Source organism: Staurois parvus, unplaced genomic scaffold (assembly GCF_062004578.1).
Source record: "Staurois parvus isolate SC_StPar_1 unplaced genomic scaffold, SC_StPar_1.0 ptg000867l, whole genome shotgun sequence".
NCBI lineage: Eukaryota > Metazoa > Chordata > Amphibia > Anura > Ranidae > Staurois > Staurois parvus.
Window position 1 is genome coordinate 206,408 of NW_028318663.1, and position 19,895 is coordinate 226,302.

Consider the following 19,895-nt stretch of genomic DNA (forward strand, 5'->3'; position numbering starts at 1 on the left):
ACCCACCCCCGCCCCCCAGCGATAGAGAGAAAGACTCTCACCTTCACCGCTCTGGAGATCCCCGGGAATAACAATCAGGCTCTGCATACACCATCAAGCAGCCCACAACCTCTCTCGGATCCCACCTGGTCCACATGTAGCATATGTCCCTTCTTCCAGAGGGCAGTGCTGCCCCCCTAAAAAATGCCACCCTAGGCAAATGCGTTGTTTGCCTTGTGGTAAATATGCCCCCAGGTGTACTACCAATATGTGGGAAATGTAAAGGTACTGTACATCAAACACATAAAAAATGTACCGGAACACACTTACATGCATCAAAAATGCACTAGACCCCAGCACAGTGAAAAACGAAGAAAAAAAGCATCTCGATTGCATCCAAAACTCACCAAAACACAAACATTTGCCTCAAAAACACGCATGCAGAAATGCATCCGGAACGGATTTGGAGGACACTTTTGTGTTGTGAACTAGCCCCTAAAGTGTATTTCCACTTCTGTGCCCAACACCTCCCTACAGTGTCTATGGTGGCCTTAAAGTGTACACAACCCCAACAAGGAATTCCTCGTATTTCATCTCCTCCATCCTGTATGTAGATATAACATTACAAGCAGAGGAGTAGCTTCAAGCCTGTGGGCGCCAACGCAAACGTTGATCTAATGCCTCCCCACTACCACCCGCCGCTTCCACCGCGTTCAAAATACTCAAAGAATTATTTCAGAGCTTTATTTACATAATGAGAAGATAATTCAAAAGATTTTGGAGAAACTATCCACGTTTTGACATACCTCTCCAGTTCTTTTGAAGATCCTGATGCTGGGGTAGGCAACTTTTGAGAGGTGGAGACCTTCCTGAACAACATGAAGAGATCACCGGGATTGGCTCCCTTTTTAAAAATAACTATCAAGACCTAACTAAATAGTAAGGAAAACGTAAACAAATATAATAAAACAAATGGAAAGTGTCAGTAGAGCAATGGATGATGTCAAAAAAGCAGAGGACTGTGTCAGTAGAGCAGTGGAAGGTGTCAGTAGGACAGGTGATGGTGTCAGTAGGGCAGGGGATGGTGTCAGTAAAGCAGAGGAAGGTGTCAGTAGGGCAGTAGTTGGCGTCAGCAGGGCAGTGGAAGGTGTCAGTAGAGCAATAGCTGGTGTCAGTAGAGCAGTGGAAGGTGTCAGTAATGCAGTGGATGGAGTCAGTGGAGCAGTGGTTGGTGTCAGTAGGGCAGCGGATGGTGTCAGTAGAGTAATGGTTGGTGTCAGTAGTGCAGTGGATGGAGTCAGTGGAGCAGTGGAAGGTGTCAGTAGGGCAGTGGATGGTGTTAGCAAAGCAGTGGATGGTGTTAGTAAAGCAGTGGAAGGTGTCAGCAGAGCAGTGGAAGGTGTCAGTAAGGCAGTGGATAGTGTCAGTAGGGTAGTGGATGGTGTCAGTAATAGCAGTGGAAGGTGTCAGTAGGGCAGTAAATGGTGTCAGCAGGGCAGTGGAAGATGTCAGTAATGCAGTGGATGGTGTCAGTAGTGCAGTGGATTGTGTCAGTAGAGCAGTGGAAGGTGTCAGTAGAGCAGTGGAAGGTGTCAGTAGGGCAGTGGATGGTGTCAGTAGAGCAGTGGATGGTGTCAGTAGAGCAGTAGAAGGTGTCAGTAGGGCAGTGGATGGTGGCAGTAGGGCAGTGGATGGTGTCAGTAGAGCAGTGGAAGGTGTCAGTAGAGCAGTGGAAGGTGTCAGTAGAGCAGTGGATGGTGTCAGTAGAGCAGTGGATGGTGTCAGTAGAGCAGTAGAAGGTGTCAGTAGGGCTGTGGATGGTGTCAGTAGAGCAGTGGAAGGTGTCAGTAGGGCAGTGGATGGTGTCAGTAGAGCAGTGGAAGGTGTCAGTAGGGCAGTGGATGGTGTCAGTAGAGCAGTGGAAGGTGTCAGTAGGGCAGTGGATGGTGTCAGTAGAGCAAATACATAAATGTAATGTTCATTAAGAAAGTGTAGTGCACTAATGTCTAGGGTATATAAATGTCCAGTCATAGGAGGAGGTGGTGCAGCAATGTCTAGATCAGTGGTTCTTAACCTTGTTGGAGGTACTGAACCCCACCAGTTTCATATGCGCATTCACCGAACCCTTCTTAATTGGAAAAATAAAATATGATTTTTAAAATTCAAAACATAGGTATATATTTAGGTATATATTTATACATAGGTGCACAAAATGAACAAAACCGTTAAGAACAAAGAACAAAACCATTAAAACATGATTTTCACACAAAAACAAAAACATAATAATGAATATTTACTGCACGAATCATATGAGTCGGGTGTGGGTCTTCACCTCCGCCGAACCCGCGAGACTGACTCACCGAACCCCTGGGGTTCGATCGAACCCAGGTTAAGAACCACTGGTCTAGATTCTAGAGTATGTATACTACCAGTCCTATAAATAATGGGTTAATACTCCTGGGTCCTCGTTTACACCTGTCCAATCAGATCACTTGCCCATCCTCCCAATGGTGGTATATATCTCCTCCCTGGCCCAGGTTGGGAAGTTGTGATCGTCAGACAGTATGGGGCTCTCTATAGCAGGTTTCTTGGCCATCCTATGGAGCTGTTACTTGCCTGGCTTAGTGTTGTCTGGGGAGATATTAGACCAGCTGTCTGGTGTACATTGTGGGCCCAGAGACATGGGATTTTCCCTTCCTGCAGGTTTGGAAGCATTTGCTGCGGATATTGCAGTACTGGGTGAGTAAAGAGTAGTAGATAGATTATGACTTCTGAACCTTCTATGTAGTGGAATCCATCCATTGTACTAATACTCCCCCCCCCCCCTCCCCATCCATCCATCCATCCATTACATCTCACTACATATGGATGGGAAATCCTTTAATGCTGACATAAAAGAAAGGGGGTTGGTAACTTTATCCCCCCCCCCCCCCATTGGTCAGTGTGGTCACTTGGCTGTGCTCTCCAATGGGCAAGCATTACCATGGGTATGCACTCTGGGGCTGTATGTTGCAGTATATGGATGCTTTTTGTGGCAGGGTCTAGAGGTGGGGTCTCCAGGATACTTTTTTTATAATTTTTTTTTTTCTCTGTATGTAAAGTTGAATATGGGGGGGGCTTGGGGGGGATGGGGGGTCAGTAGAACAAGTGTAAGGGCTGATCTGCAACCTTGCTTCAGGTCAATGGCTCAAAGTACTGCCACCTGTATTAGCAGGATAGCCAGGTGATCAGCATTTTCAAAAGGTGTGCTGTGGTAGAAAGGTTTACTATAAGGCTCCATTTGCACTTTTATGACTTCCAAATTGTGAGTGTTGGGTGTGACTTGTCATGTGACTTTGGACCCAAAAGTCGCATAACAAGTGTAAATGGAATCTAAGACTACATGTCCATGGCTGTAAATACAGGCATATGGCCATACTGCAGTGGTTGTCAACCTATGTACTATAGGGGGGCTTCAACTGGCCCCTGACATCACCAAAGGGCCGCACATAATGTTCCATCTATGTAATGCTTTAGAGGACTGTCAGACTGCAGACCAATAGAGGAAACGAGAGTCAGAGAGTGAGGACAGGATATATTGTTGGCTGGGATATGCTACAGAAGACCATATGAATCTGGGAACATGTTGCATGAGGCTGGTAGAGATCAGAGCTATTACCCTAATCTATGTTCCCACTACAGGTCTGAGGGCCACACCTATACTAAAGGAACCGGGTTGGACACTAGGGCCCTACAGCATAACACACCTGTATTTACAGTCCTGGAGCTGCTTGTTTCCTTCTGTATTGCTGGATTACACATTACGCAGATCGCCAATAATCTTGTATAAAATGGCGGTGATTGTGCATGGATGCATTTTCCCAAACTGTGGTGTTTTTGGGGAAAATAAATCCGTGCACAACTTGTGCATGTAGCCTTAAACTGAAACCTAGGATTTTCAGTCCTGAGATCTGCACAGTTGGGCAGGTGATTGCACTTAAAGTGGTTGTGAACCTCAGACATAAAATATGAACAAAGCTTATCCCACTATAGTGTATACTTGTCTCAATCCCGAGCACTGTCATTTCTGTCTGCTGTTTCTTTTCTCTATCGGCATGAGCTACTGCTGACAAGTTTTCTTGAAGCCAGGAGCGACATGGTGACTGGGAGGGAGCTGCAGAACATAGCCTGTGATTAACATCCTCAGCTCTGTGAAGGGTGTGTCCTTTCCCTCCAATCAGCTCTGTGGAATAGACTCCCTCAAGAGTTGGTTGTGGCCACCTCAGTGGATTGCTGTAGGAAAGTCCTGGGTTGTTTCTTGGACACACAGAATATAACTGGATATAACATTTATAAGTTACATTGATCCAGGGAATATCTGATTGCCTCTCGGATCAGGAAGGAATTTTTTCCCTGCAGGAGTGAATTGGGTCATGCTTTGCTGGGGTTTTTTTTTGCCTTCCTCTGGATCAACTGTGGGTATAGAATTTTACACTTTTTTTTGTCCGATTAACTGTGTAACTCTCTGCAGCAGAGAGGATAAAATAGAAAGTTTAGGGGAAACCACAGGTACACCCATGGTGCAGCAAAATTGCAGCACAGCATTGTGAAACGCTCCATACATTTAGCCTGTTACTTGTTGGATGTAGCAGAGCCCTACTGGCACCTTAGATGGGTAGCTAGGCTGCTCTCTTCAGACTGGACTCATAGCTGCATACAAACTGGCCGATTGACTGAGGCCAGACAATCTGCATCCAGGGCTGGACAGTCTCTATAGCAGTTAATGGCTCGGATGAGTAGCTACATGCAAACACCAGCAATTCATTTGTACAGGTTATAAATCTGGCTGTGTGGAGCTATCTGCGCACAGTGTACATGGGGTTTTTTTTGCCCTCAAACGCAGATTCTTATTGGCGGCCACATATGCATGGGCCCCAAAGGTACTGCTTCTTTGACAGCTGCTGTATAAAGTTTTACAGAAACCTGCTGGCAAAAGAACATCCAGCAGGTGTCCCTATAATTTATAAATTATCTGCATTTGATGTATGACTTTACCCGTGCATTACAACGTGGGGCACTGGGGCAAATGTGGTTTGCATTTGCCATACCATTCATTGTACTTGGTAGGGATACATGTTTTTAACTGAGTTTTGCCACCTTTTTCATGCTAAACACTTGAGTGCAAAAAGGTGCATGAGCTTCTTTGCAGCTCATAGAGCAGCCCATTGAAATGAATGAGCTGCTTTGTGCAGTGCAATAATGTGCAAAAAGCGCGTATACATGACACATGTCATATAAATGGGGCCTTACTGTAATGCGAAGCACCACACAATACTTGTGATAGCGTGCCTCCATTCATTCTAAATGGCACCCCAATGTACCTTGCCGACAGATGTGCTTGCACAGCAGTGCAATATATGGCAGCACACTCGTGTACATTGCAGGGCAGTGCACTGCTACAATGTGGGTCTGCTTTCTGGGCTACTGAGGTGTGTAAAAGCCTCTACCTTCTGAATGGGCTGCCTAATGCATCCATGTCTAGGTGTGTACCTAGCCTTAAAGTAACTTGGGTGGACTTTCCAACTTTAGCCCAGTTGCTGTGTCCGCAGCACTGCATCAGCAGTTTGTTCCATTTGTTCTAAAACTGCTTTACCAAATGGTGGGCATGACAAACGAGGTGTGTGTTCCAGTATTGATCATCTGATGGTAGAATGATTGAACATGTGTAATGTGGTCTGGAAGGTGTGCTTGATTCTTGTATACTGGCCACCTGCATTTTCCCAAATGCGAACCTAATCCCTACTCTCTTCTTCCAGACAATAAGGATAACGCCCACTCTCTCCAGACTGACTCAGCATGTGGCCTGTGGATAGGATGGGGGATGGAGAACATGCTGCTTGTCACTGCTACTTATGATGGGTGCTATGTAAGGAAAGAGGTGGGTAAACCTTCTGTAGCATGTTCTTAGGCCAATATATTGACCACAACTGAAATTTGAGGTCTTGGAGAGTAGTGCCAAGTTAATGGTTGTCTGAAAATGTTCATTTTTTTTCTTAAATCTTGTATCTGAAAATAGGTCAGGTTTAGGGATCTTCATCAGAGTTCAACCTACTGGCAAAAGCTTGACTAGAGCAATGCTGGATTTGAGGCTCAAACGATCTACAAGAGTAGGCCTAAACTAATCCAAGCTTGTAATTTGGATGGGGAGAGAACCAAAATGTAGAAGGTTCTGAAGCTCAAACTGATGGGGTTGAGTACAAACTGTTTCAAGTCTTATTTTCAATAGCTGAAGGATTTTCCAGTTTTCATGGTCTGTTCCTCTGAGGAGACTGGCCATCTTTGTCCTGATGGTCTTCAGGACAGTGATCACAAATCCAAAATGTATAGCCCTCACTGGAATATGGGTTAAGGGCAAATGTTCAATTGAGAACAATGTCCTAAAGGACTTCCCACCACTATGTAGAGACTTTACTCCAAAAGTAACTGTTTTGAGTATAGGCATACTTCACCAGGAACCATGTTCTGCTTTTATACCGAGTATAGCAGAGCACTATTGCCCAAATCACCCACCCAGGGAAATAAAGTTAAAGTCTAAGGGCAAATTTCAAAATTTTCCAATGGGGACAAGGTTTTAAAGGGTTTCCCTTTTTTACTCAAGTTTTAACAATTGATATTTTACTTTTGTGTTGTATTGAACTGCATAAGGTTGTCTGGTAGTATAGACGTCTAGTGGCATTTTTGTGCCACTAAAACTTGATTACTGATGCAATTTAGGAATTTCCCTCTGTTCATCTCCTCCTGTTTACTGCTAGTTAGTTCAGTTTTGGCTAGAGCCCTCCCTGTTTCTTCCGTGTTCCCTCAATCAGTGTTAAAACTTAAGAGACAAGACTCGAAAGTTATTGACTGGAAAAACAATCTGCATTGCAATTGGCTGAAGTATAAAACTGCATTTTATTCAAATCCAGTCTTATTGAAGAGTTAAAGCTGTCTGTGGATGGTGCCAAGTCAGCAGGTGACACTGTCTGGACAGACTAAGGAAGTATAGGTATGTCAATGCATAAATTGGCATTTGAAACAGAGTGGAGAAGCTTAATCAAACTTATTTTTATTTTTTTTAATACTTGGGTTCAGCTTTCTTTTTCCACTTGGTCCGGGATGATCAGAAATCCAAAATTATTTACCCCTCACTGAAGCATGGGTCAAGGGCAAATATTCTAGTGAGGACATTTCCATTAACCTACATTCCAGTAAGGACTAGAACGCTTTGGAATTTCTGAACTTTCTGACCACTGGACAAAGATGGTGAAGCTCACCAGAGGGACGCAGACAATGGAAACCTGACAGTGGCCCTTGCACAGTGTATCATATCTAGTTTTTCACATTAAAACTAGAAAGAACTCACTGGAAGAGCATGGACCTGCCACATCCCTAAATTGATACCAAAGCACACTACCAATACCCCATGGGACTTTGAGGCAGCAACCAAACATTAAACATCTTTAAAAGCATATATAATTTATACATGCTTAAAAGCAATTAACACAGGACACACTAAAATATGGTTCTGGTATACAGTACTTGCAATATGTTACTCCTTATAATGTAATTATCTTAGGTTCAAAGGTAATTCTTGTACAACTTCCAGATGGAAGCCCCACCGTGTTTCAATCTACATATTCTTTAGGGGTCATGGCCAGATATCATAATTCAAATAATGAATGAACATGACTGGAACCATTAAAAGAACAGATACTCCTTCCAGAACCACCAAGTGCCAAAGTGAACCAGAATACCAAACTAGGAATCCTCAGTCATGCAGACCCAAGATGTTAATGGGGAAAGAGCAGAGGGCCACCATCTCCATGTTAAATAGACAAATAGCACAGTGAGGGTGTTGGGTAGTTAAACTTCCATGTTGCAAGGATTGAATCTTTTTGGAAATCGCCAATACACTTGTGCAAAAGTGTCTGTGCCCTGGTAGTGTGGAGAAATGGGAACATCTCAGGATAAGTCTAACACCCTGATGAAGGAAAATTTAGAGGGTCTAACCATACAGATTATGGTCATACTGTCTTGGTGGGCCTCAGACATTACCCCTTAGAACCCATTATTTCTCTATACTGCATTAATGATGGCTAAATGGCCTGAAATTGCTTTATAGACTCTAGAATAAATGGCTGTTATATTGGGCTATGCTTCCTTGTTACACCAGTGGTTCTGGAGGGCTTTGCCCATTCTCCTGAAATTAAAAATTAGTCTGTTTTTAGGATATGTGATGGAATGGGGCAAGTGAATGCCTTCTGTTCTAAGGTGTTACTGTGCTACACAAATCTAGAACCAGCATTTCTCAACCAGGGTTCCTCCAGTGGTTGCTTGAGCAATGGCTCATTTCTGCCCCTCATGTTTCCGCTGATACCCTTGATCTTTAGGGGTAAGGGGGTAATTCTTAATGATTAAGTGTAAGGGGTATTCTTCCTACCGACTATCATTATTTGAATCATGAGTTGCAGATACAAGAACTTTTAACAAGGGTTCCCTGAGATCAGTTTTTCAAGGGTTCCTCCATTTGAAAAGGATGACAAGCTGAGCTACAACTGTTAAAGCAAGGCTTCTAGAATCTTCTTACCAAGGGTTGTCATTTTTGCTCCTTTTTTTACTTTAAGGATGAAGATTATGTGGTGACTGTGATCCTTGACCGAATGATCAATGGAGAAGTGGATCATCAAAAAAAAGATTTAAGGTGTCCCTTTAAACCAGGTAAATGTTAACTAGTATGCACTAAACCAAATCTGCTAGAATATATTCTAATTGGACATTTCAGAAGACATACTGCATAGTTCACATTTTATAACATTGATGGAATTGCATTCTTTACTAGGGAATACATTTCAGTAGGTCCCACTCCCAACATGGATTGTTCTTTCAGATTAATCATTCACCCTGGAATGGTCTGTCTCGGCCACTTTATTAGGTACACCTGTTCAATTGCTTGGTAACACGTTTCTAATCCTAGCAGCAACTCAATGCATTCAGGCATCTAGATGTGGTGAAGACTACTTGCTGAAGTTCAAACCACGCTTAAAAGGGATTTAGGTGACTTTTAACATGGCATGGTGGCTGGTGTCAGACGGGCTGGTCTGGGTATTTTAAAAAAAATGATCTACTGGGATTTTCACTCAACCATCTCTTGGGTTTACAGAGAATAGCCAGAGTATTCAGTTAGTGGCAATTGTGTGGAAGAAAATGCCTTGTTGAGGTCAGAGAATGGGCAGACTGGTTTGAGATGATGGAAGGAGAACCGTAACTCAACCACTTGTTACAACCCAGGTATGCAGAATACCATCTCTGAATGCACAATACGTTAAAGCAGATAGGCTACAGCAGCAGAAGACAACACTGAGTGCCGCTCCTGAGGCTACAATTTGCACAGGCTCACCAAAATTGGACAATAGAAGATTGGAGGAATGTTGCCTGGTCTGAGTCTTGATTTTTCAGCTGCAACATTCAGATGGTAGTCAAAATTTGGTGTAAACAACATGAAAGCATGGATCTATCATGCCTTGTATCAACTGTTCATGGATGTGCAGCTGTGTGGACCTTGTCTTTTTGCTTTTGACAGCAGAGGACAGAACTCCATCAAATCCTGCTCCTCTATGCAGCCACAGCACCCCCTCATCTCCACCATCCCTGGTCTCTGCATTCAGCAGACTCTGGTCCTCCAGACCCTGCGCTTTCCACTTCCCTGCCCCACCCCATCTTCCTGACAGCAGCACAGGATAAGAGGTGCACTGTGATTTAAAAGAGGGTAAGGGACTCTGAAGTGTGTGCTGGGGGTTGAGGTGCTCTGGACATCTAAACTTGGATAAAAACTGGCCCTTTTGCATTCAATGCTGATGCGGCCTGCAATGAAATTGAATTTGACACACATGTATTAGAGTATTGAGGCAAGGAGTGCAGGTTTCCAGCACTCTTGGTCAACCAGATCAAGTTACTCCAATCGCCTCTCTTCCCCCTAATAAACATCCTCCAATTCTCTGCGTTCACCTAGCAGACACTTTATGGCAGTAGGTTCTGGCACCTCAACATATCCATCAAGATTATACTTAACACCTCATCCTTATCCTGAGGAAACTGAATTAGATTCTTGGAAACTCATTGCATTGTCAGTGTGATATTGCAGCAGTGTCCACATTTGTTTACAATTACTCTTGGGTTCCTAGTATTAATATGAAATGCTGCCACTGGGGTGTGATGAGTTCTATACAATATGTATTGTAGTATGGTGCTGTATTCAAATGTGGTAGCTTTTCGTTAATCAGGTTTTTTTTTTCTTCTAATTAATGCATTATTTGGATACCTTTCCACTTGGTGCTTTTTTTCTTAATTATGGGCTGCAGGAGGTACAAGACAGTGTCTGCACAATACTCATTACAAAGACAGATGTTAGTCAATTTTGTGAATTTGATAGGGTTTCCATCAAGAGTAGCCTGCCATCATTCCTTACTAACTTATGCCCTGGTTTTTGTGCTTGTACTGGTTTACTAAACTCTGCAGAGGTCTTGGGTATGGTGGTATGGCTTCATGTAGATCTGGAAAGGCATGTACTGAGAACTGTTGGGGAAATTTCAGTGCCAGTGAATTTTTGTACTTGGTTACTATGAGGCAATTGCGTCAGAATACCCAACTTTACATATGGGAGAAGGCTTTAGCTTACTGAACAAATCTCAGTCATAAATCTATTGCAAGCCTAACTTGTGTGGTTGAGGAATGGATCCCAATTTTCATGATTGATAATTTCTTAACCAACTTGGGGAAGATCTTTCCAACTTGGGATAATTTCATTAAACCATATCTACTGAATGTAGAGGCTGACCATTGTAAATCTGTCTGTTCCAGCTATGGATTCCCCAAGTGCCAGTGACTGTGCAGCTATCCAGAAAAGTGACCGCTTGCCTTGTGCCAATGATTCTGTGTCCAGAGATGTGTGTGAAGGACTTGGATGCTGCTTCTCTCCTAGTGACTCTTTGCGCTGTTACTTTGGAAAGGAAGGTAAGTCCGTTTTTAAGGTGCCTTTGTCCAATGGTGTGCAACTTGCAGAACAGACTTTGGCTTTCAGTCAGTTCAAGTCAGAAATCTCCCTGAGAGCAGTTATTGGATAACGACTTCATGTTTAATGCTAGCTTCCCAGTTGCTAATGGTAGACCATGGCTTTTTACAAACCATGGATCCTGTGTACTCATAGGCATGTAGTGCTCACCTATTTTGGTATTTACCATGGGCATAAAATGACTTTACTTTTATCTGGAAGTGAAATATTACTCAAATCTAGATCTGATGGTTGTCAGGAGCTATAGAACACCTGCAAGGCTCTGATTGTTGGGAGTCCATTCCATCCTTTCTGTCTATTGGGTGGAAATTCCATGAGGACACTGCCCAACAAACACTACCAGCATCAAAAGCATGACCAGTTTTATCCAATTTGGCTAAAGTTTAAACAAATGGCTTGGGATTTAACTTTAGAGAATCTGTAAAATCTAGATGTATGCAAGTGTCCATCTTTGTATGTTGGGCTCTTCTGCATGAGCCTTCAACAAATCAGTACTTGGGTGAAATCTACAGCTTGAAATGAAGCAGAAGAGCTGTTAATTTTCTTCTACTGAATTGCATAAAAGGATGGTGTTGAGAATTTGTCAATGAAAAAATGTAAAGGAGCATCTTGTGGAACTTGTGTCTGCAATAGCTATAGCCAATCCCTCCTTGCACATCAATTATCTCCTCTTCTGGGCATATGTGCCTATTCTGTGCTAATCCAGCTCCTCCAACTCCCTACGTAACCTTTTATGTAGCTGGCGAGGGAGAAGGGAAATGCTGATCTCTAGCCACTTCCCATCCGCCCTATAGCAGAAGTACTGCCACTTCTGGGTAGGGGGAAGTGTGACAGTCCCAGCTTGCGATTACTCACCACCGCCTGGTGATTGCTGAGCAACTCTGATGAACTGTTTGGGGGGGAGAAAAAACAGATCCCTCCCCTCTCAGCTCCTGCACTCTGCTATGTATAGCACAGCCATACAAAGCAGTGTGCTTACAGTGAAGCACACAGGATACAATGTAAAACCAGTTAACCCTTTGATTGCCCCTCAAGTTAACCCCCTTTCTGCCCAGTGCCATTAGTACTGTCAGTGCTCAATGTCTGCCACACTCCCACTAGAAGTTGCTGATCACTGCCATTACTAGTAAAAATATAGGGGGAATCCCAGTATGTTTACTGCCATTTGTAAATGCTATAACGCTTCACGTAAGCCTATTTACACTTTTTTTTTTTTTTGTAAATAGCGCAAAAAACCGCACAGGTTATCAAATACCACCAAAAGCTCAATTTGTGTTGGGGGGAATGCATGACTGTGCAAGTATCAGTTAAAGCAATGCAGCACGGTAATGCAAAATGGCCTGGAGGGGGGGGTGTTAAATTCTCGAGGGCAAGTAGCTAGAGTAATGGATCTAGGGCTGGCGAGCGATTAAAGATGGTGGTTCCCAGCAGCAGTCTTGGGGCCATTTGTCTACACAAAGTTCTTGTAGGTTAGGAACAAGCATAAAATCTAAATGCACATGTAATATGGGGAGAATATATTAAAATAAATGGTCTTGCAAAAGGGGTCTCTTTGCAGTAGCAGTTATCACACCATCATGAAACATCCCTGATCAGTTCATCTAAAATTTACTAAATTACATGCTGTTTGCAGTGACAGCCCAATGCACAACCGATGGCCAGGTTATGGTTGCAATTTCCAAAGATGTGACTGTTCCATCCCTAATCTTGGATTCTGCACACGTTGTCAATGTGGACTCTACATCATGCCCTGGACTGAGAGTTTTAAAGAATTCTGCTTTTGTGGCATTCCAGTTTCCCCTTTCTTGTGGAGTAAGGCAGGTAAGATTGTGAGGTGGATGTCTGATATTGCCTACTATTAATGGTTATGGTGACTGGTGTATAGTCGGTTGCTCTAACCATACCCACATAACATGGGGTTTAAGACTTTAACTACTATACTGCCTGATCACAATTCAAAATGAATGCAAACAGCAGAGGGGTACCATTATGTGCTTGCCCATGCCTAATGCTCTTGTTTGTAGCTCTCTGGGAATGAGGTGGTTTATGAAAATACCTTTGAAGCTACAATGAAAATGACAACATGGCAAGGTGTTTCAATCGCAAGAGACAGCACTATGAGGTAAACTACATGGGCAGAGAATGGGGAGTACCTTGCCAGTTCTAAAATACTAACATTTTTTTTTTTAAACAGATTAACTGTTCGCTGCAACTATTCTCAAACTGTTCCTGCCCCCCTGATGGTTGAAGTGGTTACTCTTCCACCACCTCCACCCATATCCACCACAGGACCCTTGTCCCTGGAAATGAGACTAGCTCAAGGTAACCACATTCAGGCTTGGTAAAGCTTTTTCCAAACCCAAAAACCTTAATTGGCTTGCTACCTAAAGCCTTTCCACCCTTTTCTTGGCAAAAAAATGAGTCCCTTCTGTATGTAGGGATCACCAATGTAAAAAGTACCAGGAGACAGATCAGATTTGATGAAAGGGTTGTAGGTGGGGCCTCCATCCAGTACCTGCTTGGGAGATATACCAGGCTCTTCAGTGTCTGCAGTCACAATAAATGGCTGGCATACTGTAGGACAAGGCTGCTCAGAACAGCTCAAATATTTTATTAAAATGTAATGTTACCAGAGGATAACTCTGCTATAGGGTGGTGGTATTCTGCACAAGCGGATGGCACTAACCCACAGAAGGGAGGCCTAAAGTTTCTTTAGAATCAGACAAGCGTCCTTCACACTGTATTAATCAGGAACCTTCCCCTGCACTAAGCACTGTTCCTAACCAGCATATAGACAGGTGCGTTTTTTCTTTTCGACTTGCTCTGCAGGCTGAATGCCACTTGGTCTGAGAACCATCTGCAGTGGAAAAGTTTCTGTAGTTTCCTGGCTTAATGGAGCAATGTTCTGTTTGGCTACATTACACCCATGTGACCCCTGGCAACCATCTTGGGTCAGTAAGGTCAATTTGAGGCCCTGCCCCCAGGTGCACTTCAGGTATGTGGCTAGTATAGGGAGAGGGCCCCCTCCTTGTTAGGTTACCTAGATAGTGGTGGGGAAAGGTTCCTGACATGAAGGGAAAGATTAGGGACATTCTACCCTGGAAAGGAGCTTCCCTCTTGGGACCAGACTGAGCAGGCCACACTTCCACTCTCTGAAACAGTCGCTGTCAGCACCTCTCCTCCATCTGGCTACATTGAGCTGTGAGTTATTTCAGTCTGATCTCCCACTTGTATTGAACAGAATGCCAATGTAATATACATTCAAGTTCCAGGTTTTACTGAAACCAGACTCCATTTACTGCCTGCACCTCACTCTACCTTCCCACAAGCAAGTTCCTTCCCTGACCCATCCACTCAGGGTGTGCCTGAATAACTAGATCCCCCTGTATAAAGGTGCTAAAAGATCTAGGAAGCTGAAGGAAAGGGTTCAGAGTGGGTACGTTCTATAGGGAAGTCCAGGCCTTTAATATGCTGTAGTACCAAGCGGATTACTTCAAGGGTAGGGAGGCACAGGTACAAGCAGTTAAGGGATTCATAATGGCAGGGGGCAAGGTTTAAGGTCCAATTACTGCTGTGATTGGTGGTCACATGATTAGAGAGCTCCCAATTGAAAGTAGCAATCAAGACCTTTCCAGGAGGTGCTGGAAAAATGTGCGCAGGGTGCTTGCTCTTTCACTTATGTGTTTTTACATATGGTATGCATTCTCTTGGTGTCAAGGCCCAGCTGCCAAGAGGCCATATATTTGCATACCTTCCGCACCAAGGAGTTAACCTAAACTTCACTATCACCGGCAACATTGACTGTTTTTTTTTTCCTTTAGGCTGCTAACATTTGCCAGATAGGAAAGTATATTATATGAAACATTTATTCAGTTACTTGGAATGTTCAGGAGGGGATTTCTCAGCTAAAGGCAGATGGATTCTAAGAAGTAAATGCTACATGAATCATCTGCCCTTACTCAAGATGGCCACGGCCAGAAATGTTGGGTTTTTTATCCCCTCATTAAGATATGGAGGGTGCATTTGCTTTGATTAAACAAATTAAATAGCATTTTTTGGTGCTCACATGCAGTGTAGTTCCCCTTTAACCTAATGGTATACTTACCTAGCAATTTACCTCTACCATTGTAGGTTATCCACAACACTGCTCTTGGGAGAAGAGAACACTCTGACATGGTTTTGCAAGACTGGTTCTAAATCTTGCATTTTCTCCTGCAGATGCACAGTACAGCTCCTATTACCAGGATAAAGACTATCCGATAATCAAAGGCCTCAGGGATCTAGTTTATTTAGAGGTCAGAATACTAAGGAGAACAGACCCAAACTTGGTTTTGATCTTAAATGACTGCTGGGCCACACCATCCTTAAATCCCAATCAACAAATGCAATGGCCTCTTATTGTTAACAGGTAAGATCAATGTAAAAAAATCTTCATAGTTTTTCTGTATTCAGATTTTAAACCGAATGCGTTCAATAAATGTGATTTCAGCTGCCCTTACGCTGATGACGATAGCAATTACCTCACTGTGTTGTCCCCTGTTGGAGCTGCAATTGATTTCCGGAATTACTACAAGCGCTTCATTGTTAGCACCTTTGTTTTTGTGGATGAACCTACCCAAACAGCTTTCAGTGAAGAGGTAAGTCAACCATGCTTTTCTAGTACATGAAGTTGCTTTCCATGTACATCTGCCATGTTTTGATACAAGTCTTCCTGTCTATTTGGCTGACCTTGAATGAATATGCAGGCTAGGACTTCTGTTTTTATGCATGCGTGTTTGAACTGTCCACATTGTGGAATATACAACTTTATATTTTCTTCACATTTTCATTTACTATGTAAAGTGTCAATTGTGAAGCTACCTCTTAGCATGTCAATGTGAAGCATTAATGCAACTCTTCCCGAATTGCCTGGGGTTGCCATTGCCAATCCCATTCTGAATATGCAATACACTGGCCTTCTGGGTTTGGCAATGATTTGGTTGCTTATCTGGATGTAGTATGTAAATCTACATACTTGCCCTTGGTAACAAGTAATGCACAATTAAGTAGATCTGACTTAAAGTAATGAAGCCGACGCAAAAACTGTCCAGGTCCTCCCCAATAGATTTCCCAGCCAGGCACGCAGTCGCACATTTCTTCAATGACTAGTTAAAAGGTGCTAGGTTTTTTTTTTTTTGTTCACTCTCCCCCCGACTCTAGGCTTGCATTTTGGCTAGGGTTGGTGTCACTACTGGTAGCACAGGCAGTCCAACGCCTCCAGGATGGCACATCAATATGTGCCATTGCCAGAAGGTTTGTCTCCCAGCAGTCAAAAGCATGGAGGAGATTCCAGGAGACAGGCAGTTACTCTAGGAGAGCTGTAAAAGGGCCTTAACCCTTTAGCAGGACCAGTATCTGCTCCTTTGTGCAAGGAGGAACAGGATGAGCACTGCTAGAGCCCAACAAAATTACCTCCAGCAGGCCACTGGTGTGAATATCTGACCAAACAATCAGACTTCATGAGGGTGGCCTGAGGCCCTGACTTCCTCTAGTGGGCTTAGTGCCAGACACCATAGAGCTCAACTGACATTTTGCCAGCAGAATTGGCAGGTCCACTACTGGCACCCTGTGCTTTTCAGATGAGAGCAGGTTCACCCCGAGCACACAAACGCTGGTAATAGGCACATTCCAAGGGAGAAGATAAGAAGTGTCATGTGATGAAAAGCCACTGCAGCCATAGTAAGTCATAAGTGAAACCAGGGAGTACTGAAAGGAGCCAGGGGCTGTGGAATGTGTGATCATATAAATACCTTTTTTTTTTTTTTTTTTTTTGTAAAGGATGGTGCATAACAGGATAACAATACACAAGCCTGTGGCTGAGACACCAGTTATCCAGATGGACAGCCTGTCTGCTCAGAGGGAAGCTGTGGAGAGTAACACCTGTCAAGCAGGGACCATGTGATCGTGGCGTCCCAGGTGACGTCAACAAAATTTCCAGGAGACAGTGGGGAGGAACCCACACTAGAGCCACAGCTAGGAAGTGAAGGCCAGTTGCTAGGACATGTTATACGCTTTCTCAAGGCTTGTTTATTTTATCCTGTTATGCACCATCCTTGGTTAAAGGTAAACCTCAGGGGTTTATAATCACACATTCCACAGCGTATGGCTCCTTTCACCCTGAGCACATATGAAAGGGTCTGGAGAAGCCGTGGAGAACATTATGCTGCCTGTAACATTGTTCAGTATGAACATTTTGGTGGTGGGTCAGTTGATGGTCTGGGGAGACATTATCCATGGAGGGATGCACAGACCTCTACAGGCTAGACAATGGCACCCTGACTGCCATTAGGTATCGGGATGAAATCATTGGACCCATTGTCAGACCCTACGCTGGGGCAGTGGGTCCTGGGTTCCTCCTGATGCCAGACCATGCCCAGCCTCATGTGGTGAGTATGCAGACAGTTCCTGGAGGATGTAGGGAACGGATACCAGGATGTAGGATAACAGATACCGGATGGCCCCCACGCTCACATTACATCCAATATGACACCTCTGGGATGTCATGTTTCAGTCCGTCCAACACTGCCAGGTTGCACCTCAGACTGTCCAGGAGCTCAGTGATGCCCTGGTCCAGATCTGGGAGGGAATTCCCCCCGACACCATCCGTGGTCGCATTAGGAGCGTACACCGCTGTTTGTCAGGCATGCATACAAGCATGTGGGGGCCATGCATACAAGCTGAGTAGCATTTTGAGTTGCTGCAATGAAATTTCAACAAAATGGACTCGTCTGCTGCATCTTTTTTAATTCAGTCCTGGGGGGGGGCACCCCACACGAAGACACCTCCCAATTCAAACTATTGGGCATCCTTGCATTCCTAATACATCACCTTGTCTATCAGTATAGATATCCAGCATATATTACCCATTGAGATCTGATGTGCTTTCAAAGTCTTTAATTTTTTGAGCAGTGTATTATCCAGAAGCTTCTCCAGCTTTCTGGATGTGAAGCGAGCGATCTGCCAGGCTGCAGCTGATCACGCACAAGTAGACCTAACTAATCAGTACTACTGTGCAAATTGTTTTTACTGACAGTAATTGCAACCACATGGACTAGTGACAACTAAACGTGCCAAAAATACAAACTAAATCTTATTTAATTCTAGCACCTATCTAGGAGGGTGCTACATGGCAATGGCAGCCTCGATCTCAAGGTTGTTTTTTTTTTTTTTTTTTTTAACAGGTTTACTTCCACTGCAGTGCCTCAGTGTGCATCCCATCTTCTAGTGACCCTTGCAGTCCATTATGCAGCCGAAGGCGAAGTAAGTGTGGGATCTTTCTGCCATTAGGGAAAGACCAAAATCTCTACTTATAACCATAATGACCCTTTTTCCAGAGCGAGACGCCAAAGAACCACTGGAGCAGATCTTGGTATCAAAAGGTCCTATAAACATCATTGCTGCTGAAAGTCGCCCAAATGTGAAGGATGTGTCTAGTGAGAAAGAAATGCCTATGACCTATTATGGTAAGTTTTTAATCCACAATGATGTAAGGCAACACATCTGACTTTTTTTTTCAGATGGCTTTTCACTGTTAATTTTGAAACTGCTGCCTCAAACTAATGTCCTGGTCAAACTTTACCTATGAATGGCCTAAACTGTTTCTACAGAATTTTGGGATTTTGAGATGCTGAATGAGACAGATGCAGGTTTTATTGGTGCCGAAGAAGGACCGATTGATGGAAACTTGATTGGGGCAGAAAAGCTTGTTCCCAAAAGGGCAAAAGGTGACAACTCTGAAAACATTAAAAATATTCACAAAACTGAGTCCCTGTATAATGGCTTGGCTACAGTATACCAATTGCACTAAATCCTTTAGGAAGGTTCTATAGAAAAGTAGAAGTCATGTGGTTGGCAACACTAGGGGTAGTGCCATCACAGCATGCATTGATAGGCACACAAAGGTTAAGCACATCACAAAAGGTTTAACCTATAGTATAGCTCATGGTGGGAATCTTTAATTTGGATTCCATCCACATAATGCAGACAGATGTAATATGCTTTATTGCTGAGATGTCCTAAATGTTCCTGCTTGAGATCTGTTTGATGGACCTAGATGACTACATCCTGCAAACCATGTACCATAGTGAATTATGAACATGATTAAGCTGGCTTTTTTTTTTTTCTTTCAGGTAAAACAGATGAAAAGTCTAATTTCCTGATGTGGGTGAGAGGAGCAGCTGTAGGAGGTGGCATATTGATGTTGGTAGTTACCATTCTGGGCATCTGGAGGTGTCACCGAAGCCAAAGATCTACAATGCATACTGTGAAAATTTAAATTAAATATTAAAAATATATATTTTCTAAATCTTATGTAATTTGTCTTCTGACTCCAGGCATAAGTCTGACACTAACCAAGCACAGTCTATATGTAGAGTAAGTTATCTGTCCTAGGTTGGCTCTAAACCAGAGTGAGCTGTCACTTGACTGCTAATCGACTTTTCAGTCTGTTTGGAGCAGTGACTGCCTGGGGCACTCACTGGAGGGCTGAGGGGGAAGGCTAATCTAGCCACAGCTGTCTTCTCTACATTGAGAAGCAAAGGTAGCTGGCAATTGGGCAGCTGAGTGGGTTCTGACAATGTTGTTGAGACCCTTCCAGAACCTAGAGTTGCATAAGCTGATAGTGGCCAATGGCCTGCTAGCTGGTTTTGGGTCACATTAACGTAAAAGTGCATGCTTGTGACCCAATAGGAGAAAAGTGGCCAAAAACAATTTGGCCATACTTCCCTCTTTAAGGGATTAATGGCAACCTTACTGAGATGGATGCAACATGGTTTGGTTTAAAGAGGTAGAG

At 43.6% G+C, this 19,895-nt stretch overlaps 1 protein-coding gene across 1 annotated transcript; it reads left to right on the plus strand.

Annotated features, from left to right (window-relative positions):
• The first annotated feature begins 2,543 nt into the window (after positions 1 to 2,543).
• On the plus strand, positions 2,544 to 19,398 carry LOC149443208 (zona pellucida sperm-binding protein 4-like). The gene is made up of 13 exons (XM_089655740.1): positions 2,544 to 2,718; positions 5,775 to 5,896; positions 8,622 to 8,715; positions 10,855 to 11,007; positions 12,699 to 12,886; positions 13,090 to 13,187; positions 13,260 to 13,387; positions 15,284 to 15,473; positions 15,555 to 15,702; positions 18,286 to 18,364; positions 18,439 to 18,567; positions 18,712 to 18,828; positions 19,234 to 19,398. Exons 1-13 carry the CDS (start codon positions 2,544 to 2,546, stop codon positions 19,377 to 19,379), a joined length of 1,767 nt encoding a protein of 588 aa, XP_089511866.1. The 3' UTR covers positions 19,380 to 19,398.
• Positions 19,399 to 19,895: the final 497 nt, after the last annotated feature.

Coding starts and splice junctions, on each gene's coding strand:
- LOC149443208 (XM_089655740.1), top strand. CDS start 2,544: ATGGGGCTCTCTATAGCAGGTTTCTTGGCCATCCTATGGAGCTGTTAC. Junction 12,887..13,089: donor TTTCTTGTGGAGTAAGGCAG/GTAAGATTGTGA, acceptor TCTTGTTTGTAG/CTCTCTGGGAATGAGGTGGT. Junction 18,568..18,711: donor AATGCCTATGACCTATTATG/GTAAGTTTTTAA, acceptor CTGTTTCTACAG/AATTTTGGGATTTTGAGATG.